This window comes from Phyllostomus discolor, chromosome 2, assembly GCF_004126475.2.
Source record: "Phyllostomus discolor isolate MPI-MPIP mPhyDis1 chromosome 2, mPhyDis1.pri.v3, whole genome shotgun sequence".
NCBI lineage: Eukaryota > Metazoa > Chordata > Mammalia > Chiroptera > Phyllostomidae > Phyllostomus > Phyllostomus discolor.
The window spans coordinates 168,167,701-168,188,687 of record NC_040904.2 but is presented as its reverse complement, the minus strand read 5'-3'; the positions used below and the strand labels follow the sequence as shown (position 1 = coordinate 168,188,687).

At 54.8% G+C, this 20,987-nt stretch overlaps 2 protein-coding genes across 5 annotated transcripts in view; one reads left to right on the top strand and one right to left on the bottom strand.

The window, feature by feature from the left end:
* The first annotated feature begins 5,798 nt into the window (after positions 1 to 5,798).
* SLC48A1 (solute carrier family 48 member 1) lies at positions 5,799 to 13,466 on the top strand. Its single transcript, XM_028532420.2, has 3 exons — positions 5,799 to 6,044; positions 11,552 to 11,719; positions 12,272 to 13,466. The coding sequence occupies exons 1-3, from the start codon at positions 5,909 to 5,911 to the stop codon at positions 12,406 to 12,408; spliced, it is 441 nt and encodes a 146-aa protein (XP_028388221.1). The 5' UTR covers positions 5,799 to 5,908; the 3' UTR covers positions 12,409 to 13,466.
* Positions 13,467 to 14,414: 948 nt separating this feature from the next.
* Positions 14,415 to 20,987, bottom strand: part of HDAC7 (histone deacetylase 7) — a 36,169-nt gene continuing 29,596 nt past the window's right edge. For all 4 annotated transcript variants that reach the window (XM_036019125.1, XM_028532001.2, XM_036019126.1 and 1 more), the window contains 7 exons: positions 20,025 to 20,144; positions 19,688 to 19,785; positions 18,184 to 18,302; positions 17,436 to 17,569; positions 17,044 to 17,128; positions 15,688 to 15,823; positions 14,415 to 15,536 (listed from right to left, as the gene is read on the bottom strand). In XM_036019125.1, the coding sequence (XP_035875018.1) occupies positions 15,491 to 15,536; positions 15,688 to 15,823; positions 17,044 to 17,128; positions 17,436 to 17,569; positions 18,184 to 18,302; positions 19,688 to 19,785; positions 20,025 to 20,144 (738 nt within the window). In that variant the 3' untranslated portion in view covers positions 14,415 to 15,490. The remainder of the gene's footprint in view (positions 15,537 to 15,687; positions 15,824 to 17,043; positions 17,129 to 17,435; positions 17,570 to 18,183; positions 18,303 to 19,687; positions 19,786 to 20,024; positions 20,145 to 20,987) is intronic.

Genomic DNA, 20,987 nt, shown 5'->3' with positions numbered 1-20,987 from the left:
AGCACTGGGGAGCCAAGGTGACCCTCTGGATCTGAGCCCTGGATTCGGGATGCCTTCCTGCAGCCTGGGCTGCTAGGATGCTCATGATGGGGCCAGGTCCTGCTCCTCCCCTCTAAAACAGTTATTTCTGCTCTGTGGTCTGTAAGCCTGACCTCAGGAGGTTGAAGCTGCCGGAGGGGGGCCAAGGTGTGGTGGGGACAGGGGATCCACCTCTGTGTCAGACAGAGCCTCAGGCTGCCTTAAAGAGAGCCCGAGACTTGAACTCCACAGAGCTGGGAGTGCACAAGGGGACCATGTAAGGTCTGAGGAGAATCCTGTGGAACTCACCACCTGAGTTGATACACAGATTTTAGCTCAACTTTGCAAAGTGAGGTCTCAATTCAGAGGTTGGGGAAGGCTGCCCCCTAGAGCCAGGATCAAGTAATTCTTTATGGACAGCCAGCCCTTTTCTTGATTCATTGCACAGATATTTATTGAGTTCACCCTATGCACATGGCATTGCACTAGATACGGAGAATGCAGAAGTGATCAAAGCATGACATTGGGTGACTAACCGTCATGCTTTGCCCTAGGCTGATGGGTTTTCTAGGACATGGGACTTTCAGTGGTAAAAGCAGGAGAGCCATGGAAGTTGGTCCCTAACAGATAAAGCCCCTGCCCTCATGGAAGTTATGTTCTGATGGGGTGGCAGGGCCATGGGTGGAAAAGATAAACAAATGCATAAGACCATTTCACATAGTATAAGTGCTATGGGAAATAAGTCAGGTGAGGGATCATACTTTAAATTAAAACAGGGTTGCCTCTCTGAGGTAACATTTGAGCTGAGACCAGAGTGGTGAGTGATCGATCTAAGGAGCATTCAGAGAAGAGCTTCCCAGGCACAAAGCACAGAGGCTCTGAGGCAGGAACAAACAGGGCACATCCGAGAAGCAGAAAGGCCAGTGCGCCAGAAGTGAAATGAGCAGGGCTGAGACCAGCTGGAGGTGGTGAGGCCCTGAGCAGTCCGCCCCACTCGCTGTGGGAAGCTATCGGAGGGGTTGCAGCAGGGGAGCACCATGCATGCTCTGGTTGTTATTTGTAAAGACCACACCAGTTGCTGGGTGGAGAATGGATTGGAGGGGAAAGAACGAGCAGAGGAAGGCCAGTCAGGAGGCTGTGGCAGGGGGCGATGGAGGTGTTGGTGGTGGCTGGACTAGGGTGGTGGCAGAGGGATGGAAAGAAAGGACAGGGCAAACCAAACTGTACTTGCTAACAAATTGGAGGCAGGGGGTGAGGCAAAGGGAGGACTCAGTGAAGACGCCAAGGTTTGGAGCTGGAGCCCGAGAAAACAGACGTGCCCCAGATGATGTCCTGCTGGGTGGAGATTAAGGAGCAGAGAGGAGGAAGCCCTGACAAATCTAATCAGCTGGCATAGAGCTTAGTGAGGGTGACCTTGCCGTAGCGTCATGGGAGAAGATAGGTGTGCGGAATGTGTCTGCTTGGGGGAGCGAGGGAGAAATGTCTTAGGAGGCAAGGTCCCTGGAGGTGGGAGTGAGGAATCTGTCTGAATATTGGTGAGGCCCAATTCGAAAGTGATGTCAGAGGGGTTGATAGTTCAGACAGATTAGCTGTATAGGATGTGTTTACATGACCTGAAGTGGAATGAGGAGGGTGTACTGGATAATAAGTTTAGCTACAACAAACAACCCTGAAATCTCAGCAACGCAGCCCAACAAAGGTGCATCTCTCACTCATGTTACTGTCCGATGAAGGTCTGGGGAATGAAGGAGGTAGTTCTGCTTCATTCATTCATTCATTCATTCATTCATTCAACATAATTTATCACTGCTGTCTTCAACATGTGGCCTCTGAAGTCCTCACGGAATAGGAAGAGGGAATGGAGGCTATGTGGGAGGTTTCTGTGGACCCAGGAGCCTGGTGATGGTGCACATTGCTTCTGCTTTGACTCCATTGCTCAGAACTTGATCCCATGACCTCGATCTGGCTGCAAGGAATGTGGGAAGTGTTCAAAGTTCTGATTTGGAAGGTCACGTGTCAGAAGAAGAGCTGCTAATGGTGAGCATGAGCAGTGTCTGCTGCAGGCAGGGGACGTGGCTGTCTGTCCTGGAGGGCGGGGCGGGCAGTGGTATCTAATTTGGGTTGGCATGGGAGTGTGCTTCTGAAAGTACCTTGGAAAAGAAACTTCTGTGGGAGAAAGTATATAGGGTGCATGCACACCCATGGGCTTGTAGATCCATAATCCTTCCATTCTTATCTATTCTCATGGCCTTCCTCCAGGAAAAATCTCAGTTAACTCACACCTTACCACTGAAATAGCCTTGTGAATGCTCTCTCTGCTACAATTTTCTTTCTCATCAAATCTAACCTGGATACCATAGTCTAACTCATTTTCCCAAGACCTGGCTTACGTCATGCTACTCCTGCTTAATAATGACGATAGTAACAATTTCAACAACAGCAATAAAATTTTGTTGAGTTACTGTGGTGAGTGGTTTAACTGCAGAAACTCAATATACCTTAACCATTATAACAAGCCTGTGAGGCATCGTCATCATCCTCATTATACAGATGGTGCAACAGGGGCTCTGAGTGGTTCCCGTGCTGAATACAATAGCCACTAGCCATGTGTAGTTATTTTCATTAAAATTAAAAAAAAATTAGCCCTGGCTGGTATAGCTCAGTGGATTGAGCGCAAGCCTGCAAAGGAAAGGGTCGCTAGTTCGATTCCCAGTCAGGGCACATGCCTGAGTTGCAAGCCAGGTCTCTGGCGGGGGGTGCATGAGAGGCAACCACACATTGATGTTTCTCTCCCTCTCTTTCTCCTTCCCTTCCCCCCTCTCTAAAAATAAATAAATAAAATCTTTAAAACAATTAAAAATTCGGCTAGCCACATATCAAATACTCAGTAACCACAGGTGACCACTACCATTTTGGAGAGCACAGATACAGACAAACTTTTTTCCTGGTAGAAAGTTCTACTGAATTAGGGGCTCAGGGTCACAGAATAAGTGCTAACCCTATCTGATTATGAAATCCTTCAACAGTTAAGAAAAAGTTCCCACAGTTAAGAAAAAGTTTCAGCGTCCTCTTAACCTTCTTGTACAACCTGGGTCCAAGCTACTGTTACATAATTATTCCCTCGTTATTTTCTTACACAATCTCATGCTCTAGCACCAGTTTGCTCCCTACTCTCCAACACTCCTAATATGTCCATTCATAATATTTTTGCTCTCCTCCTTTCCGTCTGCCAAGCTAATTAATTCCTACCTGACCTTTAAGGTTCAAACAGCTTAAGCATCTCCTGAATCAGCTCCCTCGTCTCCAGTCTCACTGCCTCAGCCTAAAGCACCTTTCAGACCCCCCTCATCATCTCCTGCCACGGCAGCTATTCTGCGGCTACTAATCATACTTGTGGACATTTACTGAGCACCTACGATGTGCGGGGCACTCTTCTAAACATCATGTTTTCATCACACTTGAAGCAGATATCACTGCTGCCCTCACGTTACAGGTGGGGTAACTAAAGCACAGGGAGGTGAAGGACATGTCTCTCTGCTGTCTGGTCTTTCATTGCCTCTTCGCCCTCACACGATTACTCTGGCCACATTTCTAGAACACAGGACTGCTACTTCCTTCCCTCCCCTGGCTCCACAGGGTGGGGGACAGACTTCTTAGCCGAGTATTCAAAGCCCTTTATGTTGAGAACCTGCCTAATTTCAAAACCCACCGCTCCACCCACAGACCACAAACTACTTACAAATTCCCAACCTGACACGTTATTTCTTGCCTCCGTGCTGTCTGTGCACATGATGTTCCCCCTGCCTGCAGTGGAATCCCAGCTGGCCGGCTCTGAAGCCATCCACGGCAGTGCGCTCTGTACCTTTGGGCTTGCTCCCACCTCTGAGTGCCCAGCGCTCACTCTGTCCCTCAGCACCTCCCAGGGAAGGGCTGGGTTCTGACTCACCACATTAAAATCACTTCTATATATATAAACTGATTAAAATATATATACTTCCAAGATTCAAATATAATGGACTAGGAACCGAGTCTGAGCTCTTTTCTTTTTTAAGAAGCTCCCAGACCATTCTGAAATGAGGCTAAGGGGGTTTATTTACACTGGTTTACATCACTCCTTTGGCAGTGAATTAATCATGCCCTGCCTAGACTTCATGCACATGATTGTTATTTAATGCTTACCTTAATTCACTAGCATTCATTTATTTTAAAAAAAAACACGTTTATTAAGTGACTACTGTGTGCCCGGCACTCCCTGGGGTGTTGGTGTGGAGGAAAGTGGTACCTTTCCGGCTGGTGGAGTTTAATCCCAGAAGGGCGTAGTAGGCAGAATAATGCTCCCCGCCACCCCAGGTGTCCACGTCCTCGTCCCCAGAACTTGTGAGTATATTACTTTACATGGCAAAAGAGATTTTGCCGATGTGATTACGTTAAGATTTTTGACATGGGAAATTATTTTGGATCATCCAGATTCTTAATCACCAGCGTCCTTCTGAGGGACAAGAGGGAGGGAGCAGAGTCAGGGAGCGAGCCGGAGGTGTGACACCAGCAGCAGTGGAGGTCCAACAACGTGATGCGTTAGCTCTAAGGATGAAAGAATGTGGTTGGCTCCAGGCCGTGGGAAAAGGCAAGGAAGCAGCTTTTCCCCTGGAGCATCCAGGGGGGCAGTCCTGCCGTCCTTTTCATATGAGCCCAGGGAGACTCACTTTTGGGTCTACAGAACCATAAGATCATCAATGTGAGTTAGTGTGAGCCATCAAATTCGTGTTAATTGGTTATAGCTGCAAAAAGAAATGAACGCAAGGAATACTCGCAACTTATTCTGTGCAGGTAGGTATGTGATGGGCCCCCCCAGCTTAGATTCCAAGTGCTTTGAGGACTCCGTGTCAGACGGGGTTTTCCCTCCCAGCTCCAGGCAGGAAGCTGGACCTTCACCGGGAGCTCAATATATCCCTGCTATAGTTTCCACTCTCTGGAATCATCTGATTCTGAGGGTGGAGGTGATGTGTGGTAGGGGTTTGGGATGGAGGGGGGATGAGGCTTGTGGAAATGAAAGGAAAGGGGAGCTGTCAGTGAGGGTCAGGTATTTAAGGTTAGAAGGTGATGGTAGCAAGGATCCTCAAACTTCAGTGTGAAGTACCTTCTGAGGGTGCTTAACGTAAGTCTGAGAGGGAACCTGGCTGATAGGGACAGGGTGGAAGGAGGAGTCATACTCACTGGTACTTTCACGTTTCTTATGTTTTGATTTTTATGTTTTAATTTTTAACAAAAAAAATTTAAATCTCAAAGTTTAAACGAGAATGTGTCTCCTATTCAGAGATAAAATTTTAAAAGGAGTCACCGCAGCTGGCTTCTATAAACATGTATTGCCGCGCCTCTCCAATGTCCAAATATTCGGATATGGTAGGTCTCAAGATAAGCCCGGGATCTGCCTTTTTTTTTTTTTTTTTTTTTAAATATTTTATTTATTTATTTTTAGAGAGGGAAGGGAGGGAGAAAGAGAGAGAGAGAGATCAATGTGCGGTTGCTGGAGGTTATGGCCTGCAACCCAGGAATATACCCTGGCTGGGAATTGAACCTGGGACACTTTGGTTCCCAGCCCGCGCTCCATCCACTGAGCTACGCCAGCCAGGGCTGGGGTCTGCCTTTTTAACAGGTATCCCCCTGCGGGCCAGACAGCCCAGCGACCTCGAGATGCCTAACTCACCGCGAGCCGTCTGCTGCTCCGGGCGCTGGCGGCCTCCGGCCGAGAGGGGCGCTGTGCCCGCGGCGCGGGGGGGCGGGCCTGGGCGGAGCACAGGGCAGCCGGCGGCTCCCGGCTTCGGCTCCGGATCCTGGCCCTGCACCTGTGATTCTCCGCGGCGCTCGCCCTCTCGCCCAGCGCCCGCAGCCCATGGCCCCGTCTCGCCTGCAGCTCGGCCTCCGCGCCGCCTACTCCGGCCTCAGCTCCGTGGCCGGTTTCTCCATCTTCCTCGTCTGGACGGTGGTCTACAGCCAGCCGGGGACAGCGGCTATGGGCGGACTCGCAGGTACCCAGAGGCGTGGGTAGCGCTGGGGGCCCGGTCGCGGGGGCGAGAGGAAGCGTTCTGCTTCCGAGGCTCCTCACGGGCGGCGCTTCCCCTGGGAGCAGGTGGGGTGTTTACCCCAAAACATCCATCGGCAGCTCGGGCCTCTCGTGGCCCGAGCATTCTCCAGGTGCCACTGGCACCCGATGCACCCCGAGCCCCGGCACGACCCCTGGTGTGGACGTCCGGCTTCTGAGGTTTGCACACGCCACACCTGCGGGGTCGCAGCCGTCTGCTGCCTTATGACAGCCTCTTCCCTGCGCTGAGTGTGAAAACCTCCCAAACACACATACACCTGTTTTGGAGGGTCCCGCCCCTCAAGTGCTTCTTCCTTGGGGGCTAGGTGAGGGCGTAGGAGGGTAAGTGGAAAGGAGGGCTGGGGGTGCCTGGGGAAGCCCACCTGTCTCCTTCTAGTGTGGACCGCACCCCAGCAGAGTCCTCAGTGGAGACCTGGAGGAGCACTCTAGGGATCTGATGGAAACTGGACATTTTTTCCCCACCATGTTGGTGTCTCTTTGCCACCCTTGTGCTGTGGCTCCTCTACCAATTTGCTAAACAACCTGCCTTGCCACCCGCACCTCCCCCCCGACCCCGCACCTGGCCGCCCTTTCTGTGCCTCAAGGAGGGAAGAAGGGGAGGCAAGGACCAGAGTGAGAACAGCAGTGCGCAGGTGGGAAGCTGGGTGCTCATCAATGATCTGTACTCCCTGTTCACCGTCTGGACATTTCATTAGCCTCTCTGGGTTGTAGAACTGGTGTGAAGATGAAACACACTCTTTCTGCTTGCTAACTTTTTTTTAATGCTTTGTATGTGTCAGGCACTGTGTTAAGCAATCTGCTTCCATCCTCATTTAATCCTGACTTTAGTCCTATGATGTTGACATTATTATTGTGCCCAAGTTACATATAAAGCTTAAACGGAGGCTTAGAGTAAATAAATAGCTTGCCAGGTTACACAGCTTCATGAAATAGTATGTGTGGGAAACACACTTTGAGGGAAAAAATGCATGTCAGAATAATGCGTTTACATATAACGATCTTATTCCATAACTAAAATCCTCTGCCCCATGAGCCTTAGATGGACTAATGACATATTTACTCATTGCCCCCGAGCAGCTTACTGAGAGCCATCCCTGGGTAGAGAAAGAATGGGAGGTCAGTGTTGAGCATTCTGCCTTATAAGGGGGCGTACATAGCCACAGCCTAAGCAGTGCCAAGCGGAGCACCAGGGAGTCACCAAGGAAGGGGGAGGGGTGCCCTGGCCGGGCTACTCTTGTGCCTGCCTGGATGTCCCACCACCTGCGGCTATCTGTCCTCTCTGGGGGCAGCCAGGCCCCTCTGCTCTGCTCACCCATCCACAGACCCCTGACTCCTCTCCCCTGCCACTCCTTCACCTTCACGGTCTACGGTGTTTCTCCTGGTTCTCTTCTCCTGCCAGTTTGTTCCTGTTTCTTGTCTTCCCTGCTGCTGTCCCCTCAGAAAGGTGGTGTCTTCAGGCCAGACCCTGTTTGGTACTGATAAGGCCTGAGATGAGGGGCCGGTTGGGGGGGGGAGGTGCAAGGGCCGTCCCTGGGATCGGAGTCGGCCAGGCGCAGTGAGCCCCAGCTGTCTGTGTGGCCTTGGGCCCCTCAATTCCTCCTGGGCCTCAGTTTCCTTATCTCTAAGGAGTGGGAGGAGATGCCAGTGAAGGAAATGATCTCAGAGACCCTCCCCGCCTTTAGGTCGGAATTGTTGCAATTTTGTGTCCTCTCCTATTCATGTCACAGCTGCCTGTTGGAGGGCCATGAAATAGCCCTCTGGCTTGTGCTCCGGGGAGTCCTGGGATTTTCCTATGACCCAAGTTCTGCCCTCTCCATTGCTGCCTCTGAGGCAGGGCAGCTGTGGAGGTGCCTGCAGGGAGAGGCGCTAGAGCAGCAACCAGCTGGGGCAGGCGCCTGGGGCCTCCCTGACACTCTGGTCTTGGACAGCCAGGAGGTGGCCATGGAAGAGCCCAAGCTGCCGAGTGGTGGTGGTGGTGTGGTGGGGCGAGGGAGGGCCTGCCAGGCCAGAGCTACGCACGCGCCCTCTCCACCCTGAGTGGGCTCTGAGAGTCTGTAGCCAATCAGACTTCTTCCTCTTTTGGGGGTGAAACATCAGCAGATTTACTGACTTGTAAGCACCCACCCTGACTTGGCATTTTTTAGCTCAGAAACTGCTGAGTCACCAGAAGGCTGCCCTAGTGTGTTCCTTGTCCCTGAGTACCAGACAGTGGCCGGGGAGGGTGCTGGTTTCTGGGTCAGGGTGAGTCTGCAGCCCCTGGATCCAGTGGGAAGAGTGTTCACAGGTGGAGCTCTGCTCTCTCCCATCCTAGTGGCGTCTGGGAAGAAGCTTGGAGGAGAGGCAGTTGCAGAAGAAATCGTTTTGCTGTGGGAGCCCTGGGGAAACACACACTTTTGATCTACATCTAGCAGACAAGGAAAGAGACAAAGAATAGAAAAGTGGCCCCAGGAGTCTAAATGGCACTGGGTTCTTCCCACAGGAGTCGAGCAGTGAGCTAGAGGACAGCTGGGGCTCTGGACCTGGATTTTCTCCGGGGCAGGGGTGGAGGGCAGGGTGCAAGAACATAGTAGGGCCCAGGCCCAGCGTCTCGCTTGTCTGCATTTCCCTCTGAGCTCCCCTGGACACCTCCTGTCTCCTCACCTCCAACTGAGCTGCTGGGGACACTTCCACTTGCCCTTGGCCTATTTATGAGCCCAGAGTGGAGCAGCTGAGAGGTGTGAGGGGTGAGGTCTGGCACGGACATGCGGGGTGGTAGGCCTGGGAACCTGTCCGTTCTGTCCTGAATTGCACAGACCAGGCGTCCTGGTGCCCAGAGTGTCCTAAGGGAGGGCGCAGGCCTGAGAGACAGTTAGTTGCCTCCTGTTTCAGGGACCAGTGAGCACCTTTGGGTGGACTTGGTGGGGAGGCCTCTCTTCCACGGAAAGTGGTGAGAGCCAGGGTGGGTGAGAATGGGCCTGCCTCCAGACTTGGCTCGTGTTTCTCTGAGGTGCGGCCTACGTGCAGGCGAAGCGAGAGGTAGGGAAGGTTGTGCCTGCTTATTAACGAAGAACTGGGACCTGAAACACCTCATATAGCCACCCTCCTCATCCTCCTGCTCAGCCCTTTTTGGTATGTGGGTGTATGTGGGGTGGGTGTTTTGGGGACACTGCTTTTGGAGTGTGGCCAGCGGACTAAGAGAGGCATTTCCATAGGCCCCTATTTCAGCATTTCCTAGCCCAGAAATTGCTGAGTCACAGAGGAATTGCTCTGACCTCTTTATTTTTCTCCTGAGCTAGCTTCCAGAATCTCTGAGTGGCAAAGGATCTTAGAACTCAGCTACTCCAGTCCCCCCGCCCCCCATGGCTTATTAAGGAGACTGAGGGTAAGTGAGGCTGTCCCAGACAGGTGCCCAGCTGACCGTTCCTCAAAGGCACTCAGTAACAATGTCTCCTCCTTAGGGCCCTTTACAAAACCAGATGTCTCCCCCAGACGAACACTTAGGACGTGTGGGTGGAGATAGGGAAAGACTCTGGGAAGGATGGCCAGCCCATACTCCAGATCCCTCCAGGGAAGATGCAGGCTGAAGATGTGGTGTTGCTACCCTGTCCTCCTCTGGCCCACTCCACTTTCTGCCTCGGCCGGAATGGAGAGAGGCTTGTCCGGGCTCATCCTGATCTCAGGGGTGGAGGGACACACGTTCCAGGCTCTCAAACCCTAAGGAAGGCTGGGGTGGACAGGGGCAGAGCTGGGCGAGGGTAGGTGACACGGGGTGGGAGGGAAGCTGCAGGGGTTGGCAGGGCTGCACCCTCACTGGGGTGGAACTTTGAGTCACCCAGTTTCCATGCTGGTGGGACCCTTGGACTTGCCCCTGTTTAGATTTGAAACAGTAAGGCTCTCAGAGGTCACGAGTGGCACAGCAGTGCCAGGCCCCAGGCTTCCTGGCTTGCAGTCTCGTGGTTTGTGTCTCTTGCCAGGCTGCCTGAATTATGACAACATCTCAGCTGGTGACCAGAGAGCATAGTTCCGTGACGATGCTCCCCTCTGGCTTTTGTTTTCCCTAACTTAAAAAATTATGAAATATTTTGGGCATGTGAAAAAGGATGGATGATTTAACAAACGCCCTTTCACACCCCACCCAGCCTAAGAAATAAAACATCATAGGTTCAGTCGAAGCACTGGTCTCACCCCCACCTCTCTGCCGACTTCCCTTTCTTCTCATTCTTGCTACAGATAACAAACCACTTTCTCCAACAGATGCCCAGCCTTCCTGTGCGCATGTGCACAGGTCTCCTGACTGCTCCGACCCCCGTCTGTGTGGCCCTCAGCCACCAGGCTGGAAGCTGGCCCGCCGCTGTCCTCATTCCTCCCTTACGGGGATCCTGCAGGCCTGTCACACACCCTTGACAGTGGAATTGATATTTGTTTCACTCCTTGGGCTGTGTGGCAGGCACAGCCTGGCACAGAGGGCACTCATTGTATTGGCTGAGCAGCAGCTGGCCTTGTAGGGGAAGCACCCAGCCAGGCCCAGAGGGTGGGCCCAGGAAAGGCTGGGGATGTCTGGCCTGCCCATCGCTGCAAACTGGAGGGCACAATATGGAGCGTGGCCTTGAGCAGGGCGGTCTTGAAGCTCCGAGGCTGGGGCCCCATGGGCCGGGTGGAGGGACATCAGGGTGGGAGGACTGCTCCCCACATGTGCGGCCCTCAGGGTAGATTGAGGGGAGGCCCTGGAAGTGAAGGCTGGATTGCAGCAGTCCTCAAACTTCACAATGTCAGGGCCTCCTTACACTCTTGAAAAGTAGTGAAACACCAAGAAAATTTTGTTTATATGGGTTATATCTGTTGATATGTGCCATGTTAGAAATTAAAGCTCAGAACATTTTTAAACATTTAAAAGTAATATTAAAAATAACATTGATGCTCTGTCTGGTGTGGCTCAGTGGATTGAGTGCCAGCCTGTGAACCAAAGGGTTGCTGGTTTGATTTCCAGTCGGGAATCGAAGGCACATGTCTGGTTGTGGGCCAGGTCCCCAGGATGGGGTGGCACATGAGAGGCAACCACACATTGATGTTTCTCTCCCTCTTTCTCCCTTCCCCTCTCTCTAAAAATAAATAAAAATTAAAAAAAAAAAAACCATTGCGTTAACACAAGTAACATTGTGTATGTGTAAATAATCGTGTTTTCCCAAACCAAAAGTTAGGGAGAATGGCATGGTTCTATATTTTTGCCAGTCTCTTTAATGTGACTTAATAAAAGGCAGATTCTCTTACTGCTTTTGCATTCAGGTCCTAGTGAGAGAACGAGACTGAAAAGATTGACACTGTCTTAGCATTTTTACACAAATAGGTCTGGCTGTGGGACCTAAAGGGCCCCGGGGGTCCCTGGGGTCCCTGGCTGCAGGCGGGGAGGAGAGGGGAACTGCTGTGTCTCTCCCCCTGACCAAGCCTGTCCTGCAGGTGTGCTGGCGCTGTGGGTGCTGGTGACGCACGTGATGTACATGCAGGATTACTGGAGGACCTGGCTCAAGGGGCTGCGTGGCTTTTTCTTCGTGGGTGTCCTCTTCTCGGCTGTCTCCATTGCCACCTTCTGCACCTTCCTTGTGCTGGCCATCACCGGGCACCAAAGTGAGGGCCGCTTCTGGAGGGGAGGGTGCAGGAGGGCCAGTGTGGGACTCAGGAGTAGACCAGGACTTGGGTCCGGTTCCACAGCTTACATCCAAGGACTGGGCACATCACTTAACCACCTGCGCCTGGGTTTTCTCACTGTTAAAGTTGTTGAACAAGTGTACCCATCCCCTGAGGTTGGAAGGGTTCAAAGAAATGCTTGAAAAGTGCTGAGTACAATGCACCCTGCAGGTTAATTGCAGCACGATGTAGTGGGGTGGGAGGGCCCCCTGCTGGCTGCAACCAGCAAGAAAAGAAAGACCTGTGTCCCCGCCCCTAGGGAATCTGATTGTAAAGCCTGGGTTAGTGACAAAAGGAGCGTCATAGATGATACACACCTGTGAGTGGCACTGCCTGCTGCCTGCAGACCCTGAAGTGTCACACTGAGTGTCTCTGTAGGATTGGTTCAGCCTCTGTTGGAGGCTGGAGAGGAGTGGCCCTGGGCTTGTGGGATTGGGGCTGGGGAAGAGGGCAAGGCCTCTCGAGTCACGGTCTGGCTTCTCTCCCCTGCAGGCCTCACAGACCCCAACAGCTACTACCTGTCCTGCGTCTGGAGCTTCATTGCCTTCAAGTGGGCCTTCCTGCTCAGCCTCTACGCCCACCGCTACCGGGCTGACTTTGCCGACATCAGCATCCTCAGCGACTTCTGACCCAGTGGGTGAGGTCTCTGTACCCTGGGGTCCTCAGGACCTGGACTCAGCTTCTGAGACATCGGGCACTGCCCCACCCCTGGGGGACCCCAGAACCATGGCAGAAAATACACAGCAGGAAGACTTTGGCCTCCCAGGAAGCTGTCCCGTCTACTTTGGGGGAGATCTGGGTATGGTAGAAAGGGGCCCTGCCATGTTGCTCCTCATTGGCCTGGCTGGAGGGCAGCTTTTCCAAATGGGTCTATTTCCTTAGCACTCGGTGAGGAATCTTTGTAAGCACGGCCAGAGTACCGGTGAAGGAGCAAAGAGACCTTGACCTATGCCTGGGGCCCGGGGCAGGTGGTTTGTCCCCTGACGTTCCAGGAATTCTCCCTTGGGCTGGGGCGGGCACCTGGGAAGGTCAGGTCAAGAAAGGGTCTCCGGTAGAGACCTCAAACCCAGCCCCAGCGTCCCATCCTCTTGTTCCCCCAAGGGTCATGGGCACATGGGCAGAGAATCCGGTGTCCCTGCTGTACCCAGAGCTGCCCTCCCACGAGTGTTGCTAGGCTCAGTTGTCTCCTCCACCACTCAAGTCCTCCCTCTCACATGCGGCACCCACACCTCAGAGCAGGACTCCCCAGTGAGGCCAGACTGAGGGTCTCGAGGAAGGTGCTTCCGCCCCCAGAAGGGCTTCAGGAGGGGGCAGCGAGATGTGGGCTGATGGGCCCCTCAAACCTGTCTGCGCACCGCCAGCCCTGCACTCCCACTCCCCCTTCTCACGCCTGCCCCTGGCCACACCCAGGTCACCCAGAGCAGCCCTGGCCATGAGATGCCCCCCTACCTAGGGTTTATATCTTTTTTCCTCTCCCTTCTGAAGGGCAAAATCTGCTCTCTGCCCATACACTAGCCCAAGGGCTCGCCTGACTCAGAGGGAAGGGACTACTGTTATGTGTCTTTTTATGTTAGATTGCCATTTTGCACGGTCTGCCCCTTTCCCACCTGTGTCACCCCCTCAGCTCTTTGCCTTATCTGTGTCACTGTCACTTTAGCAGAAATACAGCGACCATTTGTACCAGACAGCCTCTAGTGGTTTCTTGGGGCGGGGCGGGGGAGCTCTGAGAGCAGTGGGCAGGAAGGCTGGTGGTACTGTGGTCTCGTCACCTCATGACGCCACTTCCTTAGCTCACATTGTGCCCTGGAGGGCAGGGGAGGGTTGGCGTCCCAGGGACTGGAGACCCTCTCCTTCTGGTCCCCTCGGCATGGAGGAACCTGCTGGCTGGGCTCTCCTCCGGTTTTCGGCACAGCCCCAGCCGGGGCGAACATGCTCACAGGCACAGCCTCGGCCACCCCACGGGATTCAGTGTCTGTCACCCCAGAGGCCAGGCCAGATGGGAAGGGGATAAACCCACTTCCCTTCATCCTCTCCCAGGCTGTTGTGGGCTTGGGGCCCACGGCTGAGGTGGCCGGAGGTGCCCGGCCCACCCAGACCCTCGAAGACTGAGGCAGGAAGCCCCGGCCTGCTGCCTCCCCTGCCCTCTCTCTGACGTTCAGTGCGCTCTAAAGAAGTCGTGGTGCTTTACGGCAGGAACCAAACACAGTGTCTATTTCTGGGGCCTTGAACTGGTAAACAGAAGCCCCAAGAGGCGACGATGACATACCTGATCTCCCGCCTGGGACTGGAGCCCAGGAAAGTCGGATTGATACTCCTCAGGGTGACTTAGTGAGCCAGGTCTGAGCGACGATGTATCCCTCCCCACCCCCCAGCGGGCCCTCTGTCTATGGACTCAGCCCAAAGCTGCTGCCTCTTTATTACCCCAGGTGGGGCAGGGGGGGGGGGGCAGTAGTAGGGTGTGTGCGGAACGGATTCTTCCCGCAGAGCCACTGTCACAAAGGACGAGGCGCTGGAAGGGGGCTGGTCCCTTCGCCTCCACGCTGCCTCAGACACCGCACGCCCACCACACACCCCTCATTGCCGGGGTGCCCTATCACATGCACCTTTAAAGCAAATAAAACATTTATTGTTCAGATTTTTTTCCCCATTTTTTTCTTTTTTACAAAAACATGCATACATACACAGGGTATGGTAGTCGTCGGGAAGACACAGATGCGCACACGCAGACACACTCACACTCACACACACACACTCAAATACTTTCCTTCTTGGCCCCAGGCCTGGACCCCAGGAGCCCTGACTTGGCCAGGGCAGCCTCCCCTCCCCCATGTCTTGCATCTACTCTCCCACCCCCTTTCCCCTCAGCCAAGCTAGTCCTATTGGGGCAGGAGTCAGAGCCAGGGCCGGGGAGACCCCGGGAAGAGAACATTCCTGGAGGAGGGCAGTGGCCAGGGGGGAATCCCTGGGGGTCACACTGCGCTTCTGAGGGGAGATGAGGGTTTGGCACCATTGGATCAGGAAGCACAGGACTCCCAAGAGCACCCGTCTGCTCCACCAGGGCACTGAGATGGTCGATGCAGGGTGGCCTCTGGCAGGGGCGGGGACCAGAAGGGAGGCCTACCGGTGACTGCCCTTGAGGGACCGTTGTTTCACTGCCCAGTGGTGGTGGCAGGGGACTGGGGGGAGGGGGGTGCCACGCGGCTTCCACAGTCATCTCAGTAAACAGGCGAAAGGAACGGCTCCTCCTTCCCCTCCCCCCAGTGCAGCCCTCAGAGCCTAGGGAGGGCTACCCTGGCTGAGGCCAAGTTCACATTTCTATGTGGAGCCTGGGGCTGTGTGCAAAGTCAGGGGTCTGTGGGCCAAGAATAGTGGTCATGGGTGGGCCCAACTGAGCCAGTCCTCCTCCGTGCAGTCCTGAGGAATGGGGACCCAGCAGGGGCCCGGACCCCGCGGTGGCAGGCTCTGTTCTTGGGAGAACCCTACTGGGGCCTGGCCGGCTGCCTCGCCTGCCTCCTCAGGGTCCTCTTTGGTCCCTATCAGACCCGGGGGCCTCCTTGGGCTCCTTGGGGCCCACTGTCAAAGGGCTGTTCTCAGGCCACAACTACCTGCCCAGAGGATCTCTGAAGACCCCAGGAGCAGGTTCTGTTGCCAGAGGTGAGAAGAGAACCAGGTCTGAAGGGTAGGATGGGCCGGCAGAACCATTCCAAAGCCTTAGAGATTCATAGGTTCTTCCTCCTCCGCCAGCTGCTCTGAGGGCCTGGGGGAAGAAAAGCCAGGGGCTGCACAAAGGGCCTCCTCACAGCTTCAGGAAGAGTAAGGAGGCTGGCGTGGCTGTGCCAGAGTCTGGGACCCACAAGCTGGGAGGGCACAAGGGGCAGAGAGGCTGCTGGCTGGGGGTCTGGCATTACCTCTCTTCCGCCAAGATGCCCACGGAGAGGGATGCCAGTGCGGTCACTGCCTCTACTTCTGCATCGGCTCCTGGCACCCTGGGCACCCAGGACTCTGGACAGGAGGCCAGGCGCTGCATGCAGCCCCAGTATTTACCTGGGACAAGAAGTCGAGTCAGAAAGAGTTGGGGAAAACAAGTCCCTCCAGCCGGCTGCACCACACCTTCTAGACCAACACTGAGACTGCACGTGGTGCACCATAGGCCTGAGAGTAGTGGGTGGATCCTCAGTCTGGGACTGGTACTCTCACCTGCCTCTACCCTCAACACAATGCCGTCCTCAGCTCGGCCCCCACAGCCCTGACAAGGGGGACAGAGCAGATTCCGTGTGGCTATGAGGTGGCCTAGAAGGTGCCCAGTCACTCTCCTAGCCCTTTGGCTGAAAGGTGGCCTCTGAACCATACCCGCAGGAGCGGGGTTCCTACGAGCACCGCAGGGCCCACTTCTCCATGGACGGTCTGAATCGGAGAGACCTCACAGGTCCTGAGCCCTGGACTCCTGGAGCACAGGGTTCCACTCCCATCAGCCCCAAGCAATGGTCAGTCCCGCACACAGGACAGGGGCAGATGGGAGGAGGGAAGGACGCAGCACTGGGAGAGCTGGCCGTCATCATGGCTGCTCTCCGTGGCCATCGGCAAGCCACTTGACCACCCTGGGCTCCCATGTGGGCGTGCCCACCCTGTGTATTGTGAGAAGTCAAGTCCACGGTGCACACCCAGAGCCTGGCCCAGCATGAGGGCTCCGTATAAAGTTCCAGCAGTGTTTTTATGTTACCTGTGTTCCCCTACTGAGCCCCACCCAGATGTGAGGAAATCTAATTTATTCATTTCCATATCCCTAGCATAGATTACGGGTCTTTATGCAAAGTGCTCCACAGATGCTGAGCTGAGGAAGAAAATTCGAAGTGCTTTCCAAATGTGGGGTTATTCTAAGACCCGGCCCCCAAAGCAGGCAGAGGTCCCAAGACCCTTGCCCCAGGACTGAAGGTCAAGGTGGGAACCAGCACGTTCAGCAAGCAAGGCCTGGGTGTAGCCGTTCAGCTGGCCCTGGCCCAAGATGTGGCTGGAAATGGGAGGCCAGTCCTGCCTTGAGGAGGCCTCTCTGGTGGTCCCTGTTGGGTCCATCCAGAGGGCTCTGAGGGTGTCCACCCCTGGGGTGGCTGCCCCACCATTCCGGCTAAGGTAATGTTCAGGAAGCCTACTCCTGGCCAGCCCCAGGGCTCCTGGCCTAGCTGGCTCTGGGGCCCTGGTCACTAGGGACAACCCCCCGGAGGTCCTCCCAAGTCTGGGGTCAGTGGGTGACCCCTCCCCACACTCACTGTGCACCCGGATCACAGCTTCCAGGGAGCGGATGGCGTTGAGGTTGGGCTTCTGTTTCCAGGCTTCTTCCGAGAGGGGGTCCACCTCCAGGAGAAAAGACTGCATCAGCCACCAGTCTCTCAGACCCACAGCCCATCTCTCTCACCCCAAGGGCCCTGGCTTTCGGGGCACAGATAGGCATGTGCCTAGGCTCTGCCTAGGGCAGGAAGCGCTGGCTCCACGCTTTAACTGGGGAAGAGGCATCCACTCTGTCCCCCTCATTCCAGGCCTGGCCTCCCCCGTGCTACTGGTGAGCCCTCAGCGAGGTGCCCCGCTTGTCTGCTCTTTGGGGCATCCTGGGAAGGCCGGGCTCCTTGTCCCACAGAGGCATGGAGGGGAGCGAGCAGCTCACCTTGTTGCCCAGAAGAGCAGCCACACAGGCCTCGGAGGCGTCACAGATGGCTGTGAGGTCATGGCCACCCTCCAAGGCCAGCACCACTGCACCTCCTGCCAAGCTCATCAGCTGCTGCGTCATGTACCCAAAACCTAGATGGGGGGGGCAGTGTGGAGGAAGGAGGCAGTGGGGGTGGAGGAGAGGTGCACCCTCTCTACCTGTTATGTCCTGCTTGCTGTTTCCCTTGTAAATAATGACGCAGATGCAAAACTCCACCTTCCCCAGTGCTTTCACGGGAGTCCCTTGTGAGACCTATTAGCATGCCTCACTCAGGGCACAGAGGGGCTAAGGGACTCGCACACGGGTCCGCAGCCAGCATGTGACAGGGCTAGGCCTTGAACCGGGGGCATCAACACCAGCTGGATGCCTTTTTTCACAGAGCCACACCATCTTCTCTTTCTATCCTGCAGGCCCCGTGGCCCCAAAGGCTGAGTGCGCTCCTTCCATTCTGAGAACACTGCTCCTCCCTATCCTCCCCCAGGAGAAACTGCCAGCCCAGCCTGGGAATGACAGTGAGGGTGGGGGAGTCCTGTGGCTGAGCTTCCTGTGTCCCCAGGGTCTAACTCAGTCAAGCCTGCCATGGTGAACGGAGCCGGCCATGAGGAAGGGCCCTGGGCTCACCAGGCTAGGAGAACCCAGGGAATTCCAGGGCCGGCCGCCACACTCCAGTCCTCACACTCAACCCCCTGGGCTGGGCCCTCCTTACATTTGGCGGAAACATGGTAGCCACCCAGTGGGGCCGGGTGACCCTCGGCAGCATCAAACCCAGCGGACACCAGGACCAGGTCTGGAGAGAACTCTCGGGCGATGGGCATCACGACTTTCCTGTGAGGGTGTGAGAAGGAGGGCTCACCACACCGTGCCGGAATGCCAGAGACGGAGGCTGAGGGCCTCCAGCCGGTGCCAGCTGCTCCCACCAACTTTACTGTGGGCACCCTGCCCTCAGGACGCCAAGATATCCAATCTCCCAGAAGTATCGGTGGATCCCTCTGACTTCCTTGGCCTTGGCTGGCCACCCAAGGTCCCCAGCACAGCCTAAGGACTCAGCTACCCAGTGCTCTTAACTGGCACAGGCAGGAAGGAGCCAAGGATGGGGAACCAGAGGGGATAAAGGAGGAGTAACGTGTGTGCCTGCGGAGTGCAGTGGGCAGGGCTCCAGCAAAGGGACAAGTCACTAAGTCTCAGGGACTGGAAGTGCTTGGTACTTAGCTGCCACCCACTTTGGACTGAGTTGACCACACCTCGCTACTCACCACCCAAGAGCTGACCAGGGTGACCACACTCTGAGACCCTGGCCTGCCCAGACCCACCCTCTCCTCCTCAGCCATTGCCAACAGCTGCCTCCCTCTATCGCAGACCCGCCTCTGGGGTCCGTGCTGGTGTCTTTCAAGGCCCTGGGCTATGGGCACAGAGCGCCAGGAACCCAGTCCAGGGCTCCTACAGAATTAGCTGTCATGGAGAATAGCTCCAGAAAAATACTTGCCTACCTACTTCCAAGGTGCCCTTTCCCAGATGGAGTAGAGGGGCCCCCGAGTGAAGTGCAGGGCCCAGCAGAAGTAACATCTGCCTGAGTGTGGTTGGTAGGGTAATGATATGGGTGTAATAATTTATAGTTTTACTTTGAACATTTCACCTAAAATGCCATATGGTATGCTTGAGTGTGATATTGTTATGTTACAGAATTACATGCTTGTGATTCTGTAATAAAAAGGGGGTGTAATTTGTGCCAGGCTCCTGTATATAAGGGCTCCCCAAGAGTCCAAAGCTGCTCTTCTAGAACAGCTTTTATTAAGCAACTCCCCCAACATAGGTGTCATCTGCTTTCCCTCTTTCTTCACAATTTAAGTTTCTCATTTTCTGTACAAAGTCCACCTCCTCCAGGCAGCTTTCTTTGACTGAACTGGCTGCTCTGCTTGCTCGCTCCACCCTGCCTGTTGCCCAGCACTCAGGTCAACATTGGCTCTTGGTAATGTGTGACTTTATAAAGCACCCTTTGACTTTTTTCATTCTCTTTCCTGTCTTCCCATTGGGACTGAAGGCTACTAGAGGCCAGTGCTGTTCCTTCTGTTGGCCTTGGTTCTGGGGAGGGCTGACAATGTCTGGTCATTGAACAAGGACAGGCTGCCTCCAACCTGGTGCTGTGGGGAAACAGGGCAGAAGAGGGCGGTCTTGATGGGCTGGGCCTCCTCTGGGGCCCCCAGAGCACCTACCTGAAAGCAGTCAGGTACTCAGGATCCCCCATTGGGGGGTCCAGACCTCCAGCCCAGGCGACATTGACATTGAAGCCCTCACCGCTGCCAGCTCCCACCTAGAAAACAGGACACGAGAGAGGCGTGAAGGGAGCAGCACCCCAGGAGAGGAGTGCCAGGATGTCTGTGCTGCAAGACCAGCTCGTGCACCCTCTTCACGTTCAGATGGAGAAACTGAGAATCAGACGCCAAACAATCTACCCAGGACCACGCTGCTAGTTGTGACAGAGGCAGAGTGAGGGTCACGAGGGAGAGTCAACAGGGCTGAAAGGGGTAGGCCCGACCCGTGGCTGGCTACCTCATCCACAGCCCCACTGCCTGGGAAGAAGTTGCCATCGTCATGGCGATGCAGGGAGATGTAGAGCACAGTGGGGTCCTGGTAGAAGGTTTGCTGGGTGCCGTTGCCATGGTGAACATCCTGCGTGGGAGATGGGTAGTGGATTAGGGAAGGTCTGAACGCAGGGAGATGGAGACTGGAACAGGTTGTAAGGGTTTGAGGTCAGTGACCATTCTGAGGGTCAGGACCCTAAACTGGGGGTGAGGAAATGGGGGTCCCTAGAGCTAAATTGTCGAGGGGCCCCAAGTAATCCATGGGCCATCTCTGAGCCTCAGTCTCTCTGTGTATATGCGGATGTGTGCATAACTTGCTGAAGTGGGGGTGGCTATAGCATGAGACCCTGAAGAGGAGGAGCTGTGCCAAGGGCAGGACTGACAGTGAGAGAGTGTGGGGCGGGAGGGGGAACAGTCCAGGGCTGCGCAAGTCAGAATTCCTCACAACTACGTCTTGTCCAAGTGCAGGTGATTAGAGACCAAGCTCAGCTACTGAGGGGCAGGTACACAAGGCCCAGCCCATCTGTCCTAGGAATAGCTGTGGCCTTGCACTTGGTTACTTCGCAGGACCATGCGTGGGTGCCAGTGTGAAAGCTCCTCCAGAGTCCTCAGCTTCTGCATAGGAATGTCCCATTCACACATGCCAGTGCAGAGTGGGACCGCGTAGTAGTTAGATGCGTGTACGCTGCAGCTAACCCCCTGGTTTCAAATCCCAGTCTCCAGACGCATTACGTGCGTGGCTGTGTGCAAGTTACTGAAACTCTCTGTGCTCACTTTCCTTATATGAGGACCAGGTGATAGCCAGGATTAAACACATCGCCTGTGAAAACTCTCAGTGCGATTAGTGGTGTGCAGTGCTATCTGCTGTTATTGTTACTGTCAGCCCCTATAGGGGAAAAGCCAAAATGAGATCTGCAGGGAGAAGCCAAAA

Bases quoted from the DNA above. Each gene is read 5' to 3' on its own strand.
- SLC48A1 (XM_028532420.2), top strand. From the start codon at position 5,909: ATGGCCCCGTCTCGCCTGCAGCTCGGCCTCCGCGCCGCCTACTCCGGC. The intron at 6,045-11,551 runs GTACCCAGAGGC...CCTGTCCTGCAG, and splicing joins GGCTATGGGCGGACTCGCAG to GTGTGCTGGCGCTGTGGGTG. The intron at 11,720-12,271 runs GTGAGGGCCGCT...TCTCCCCTGCAG, and splicing joins GGCCATCACCGGGCACCAAA to GCCTCACAGACCCCAACAGC.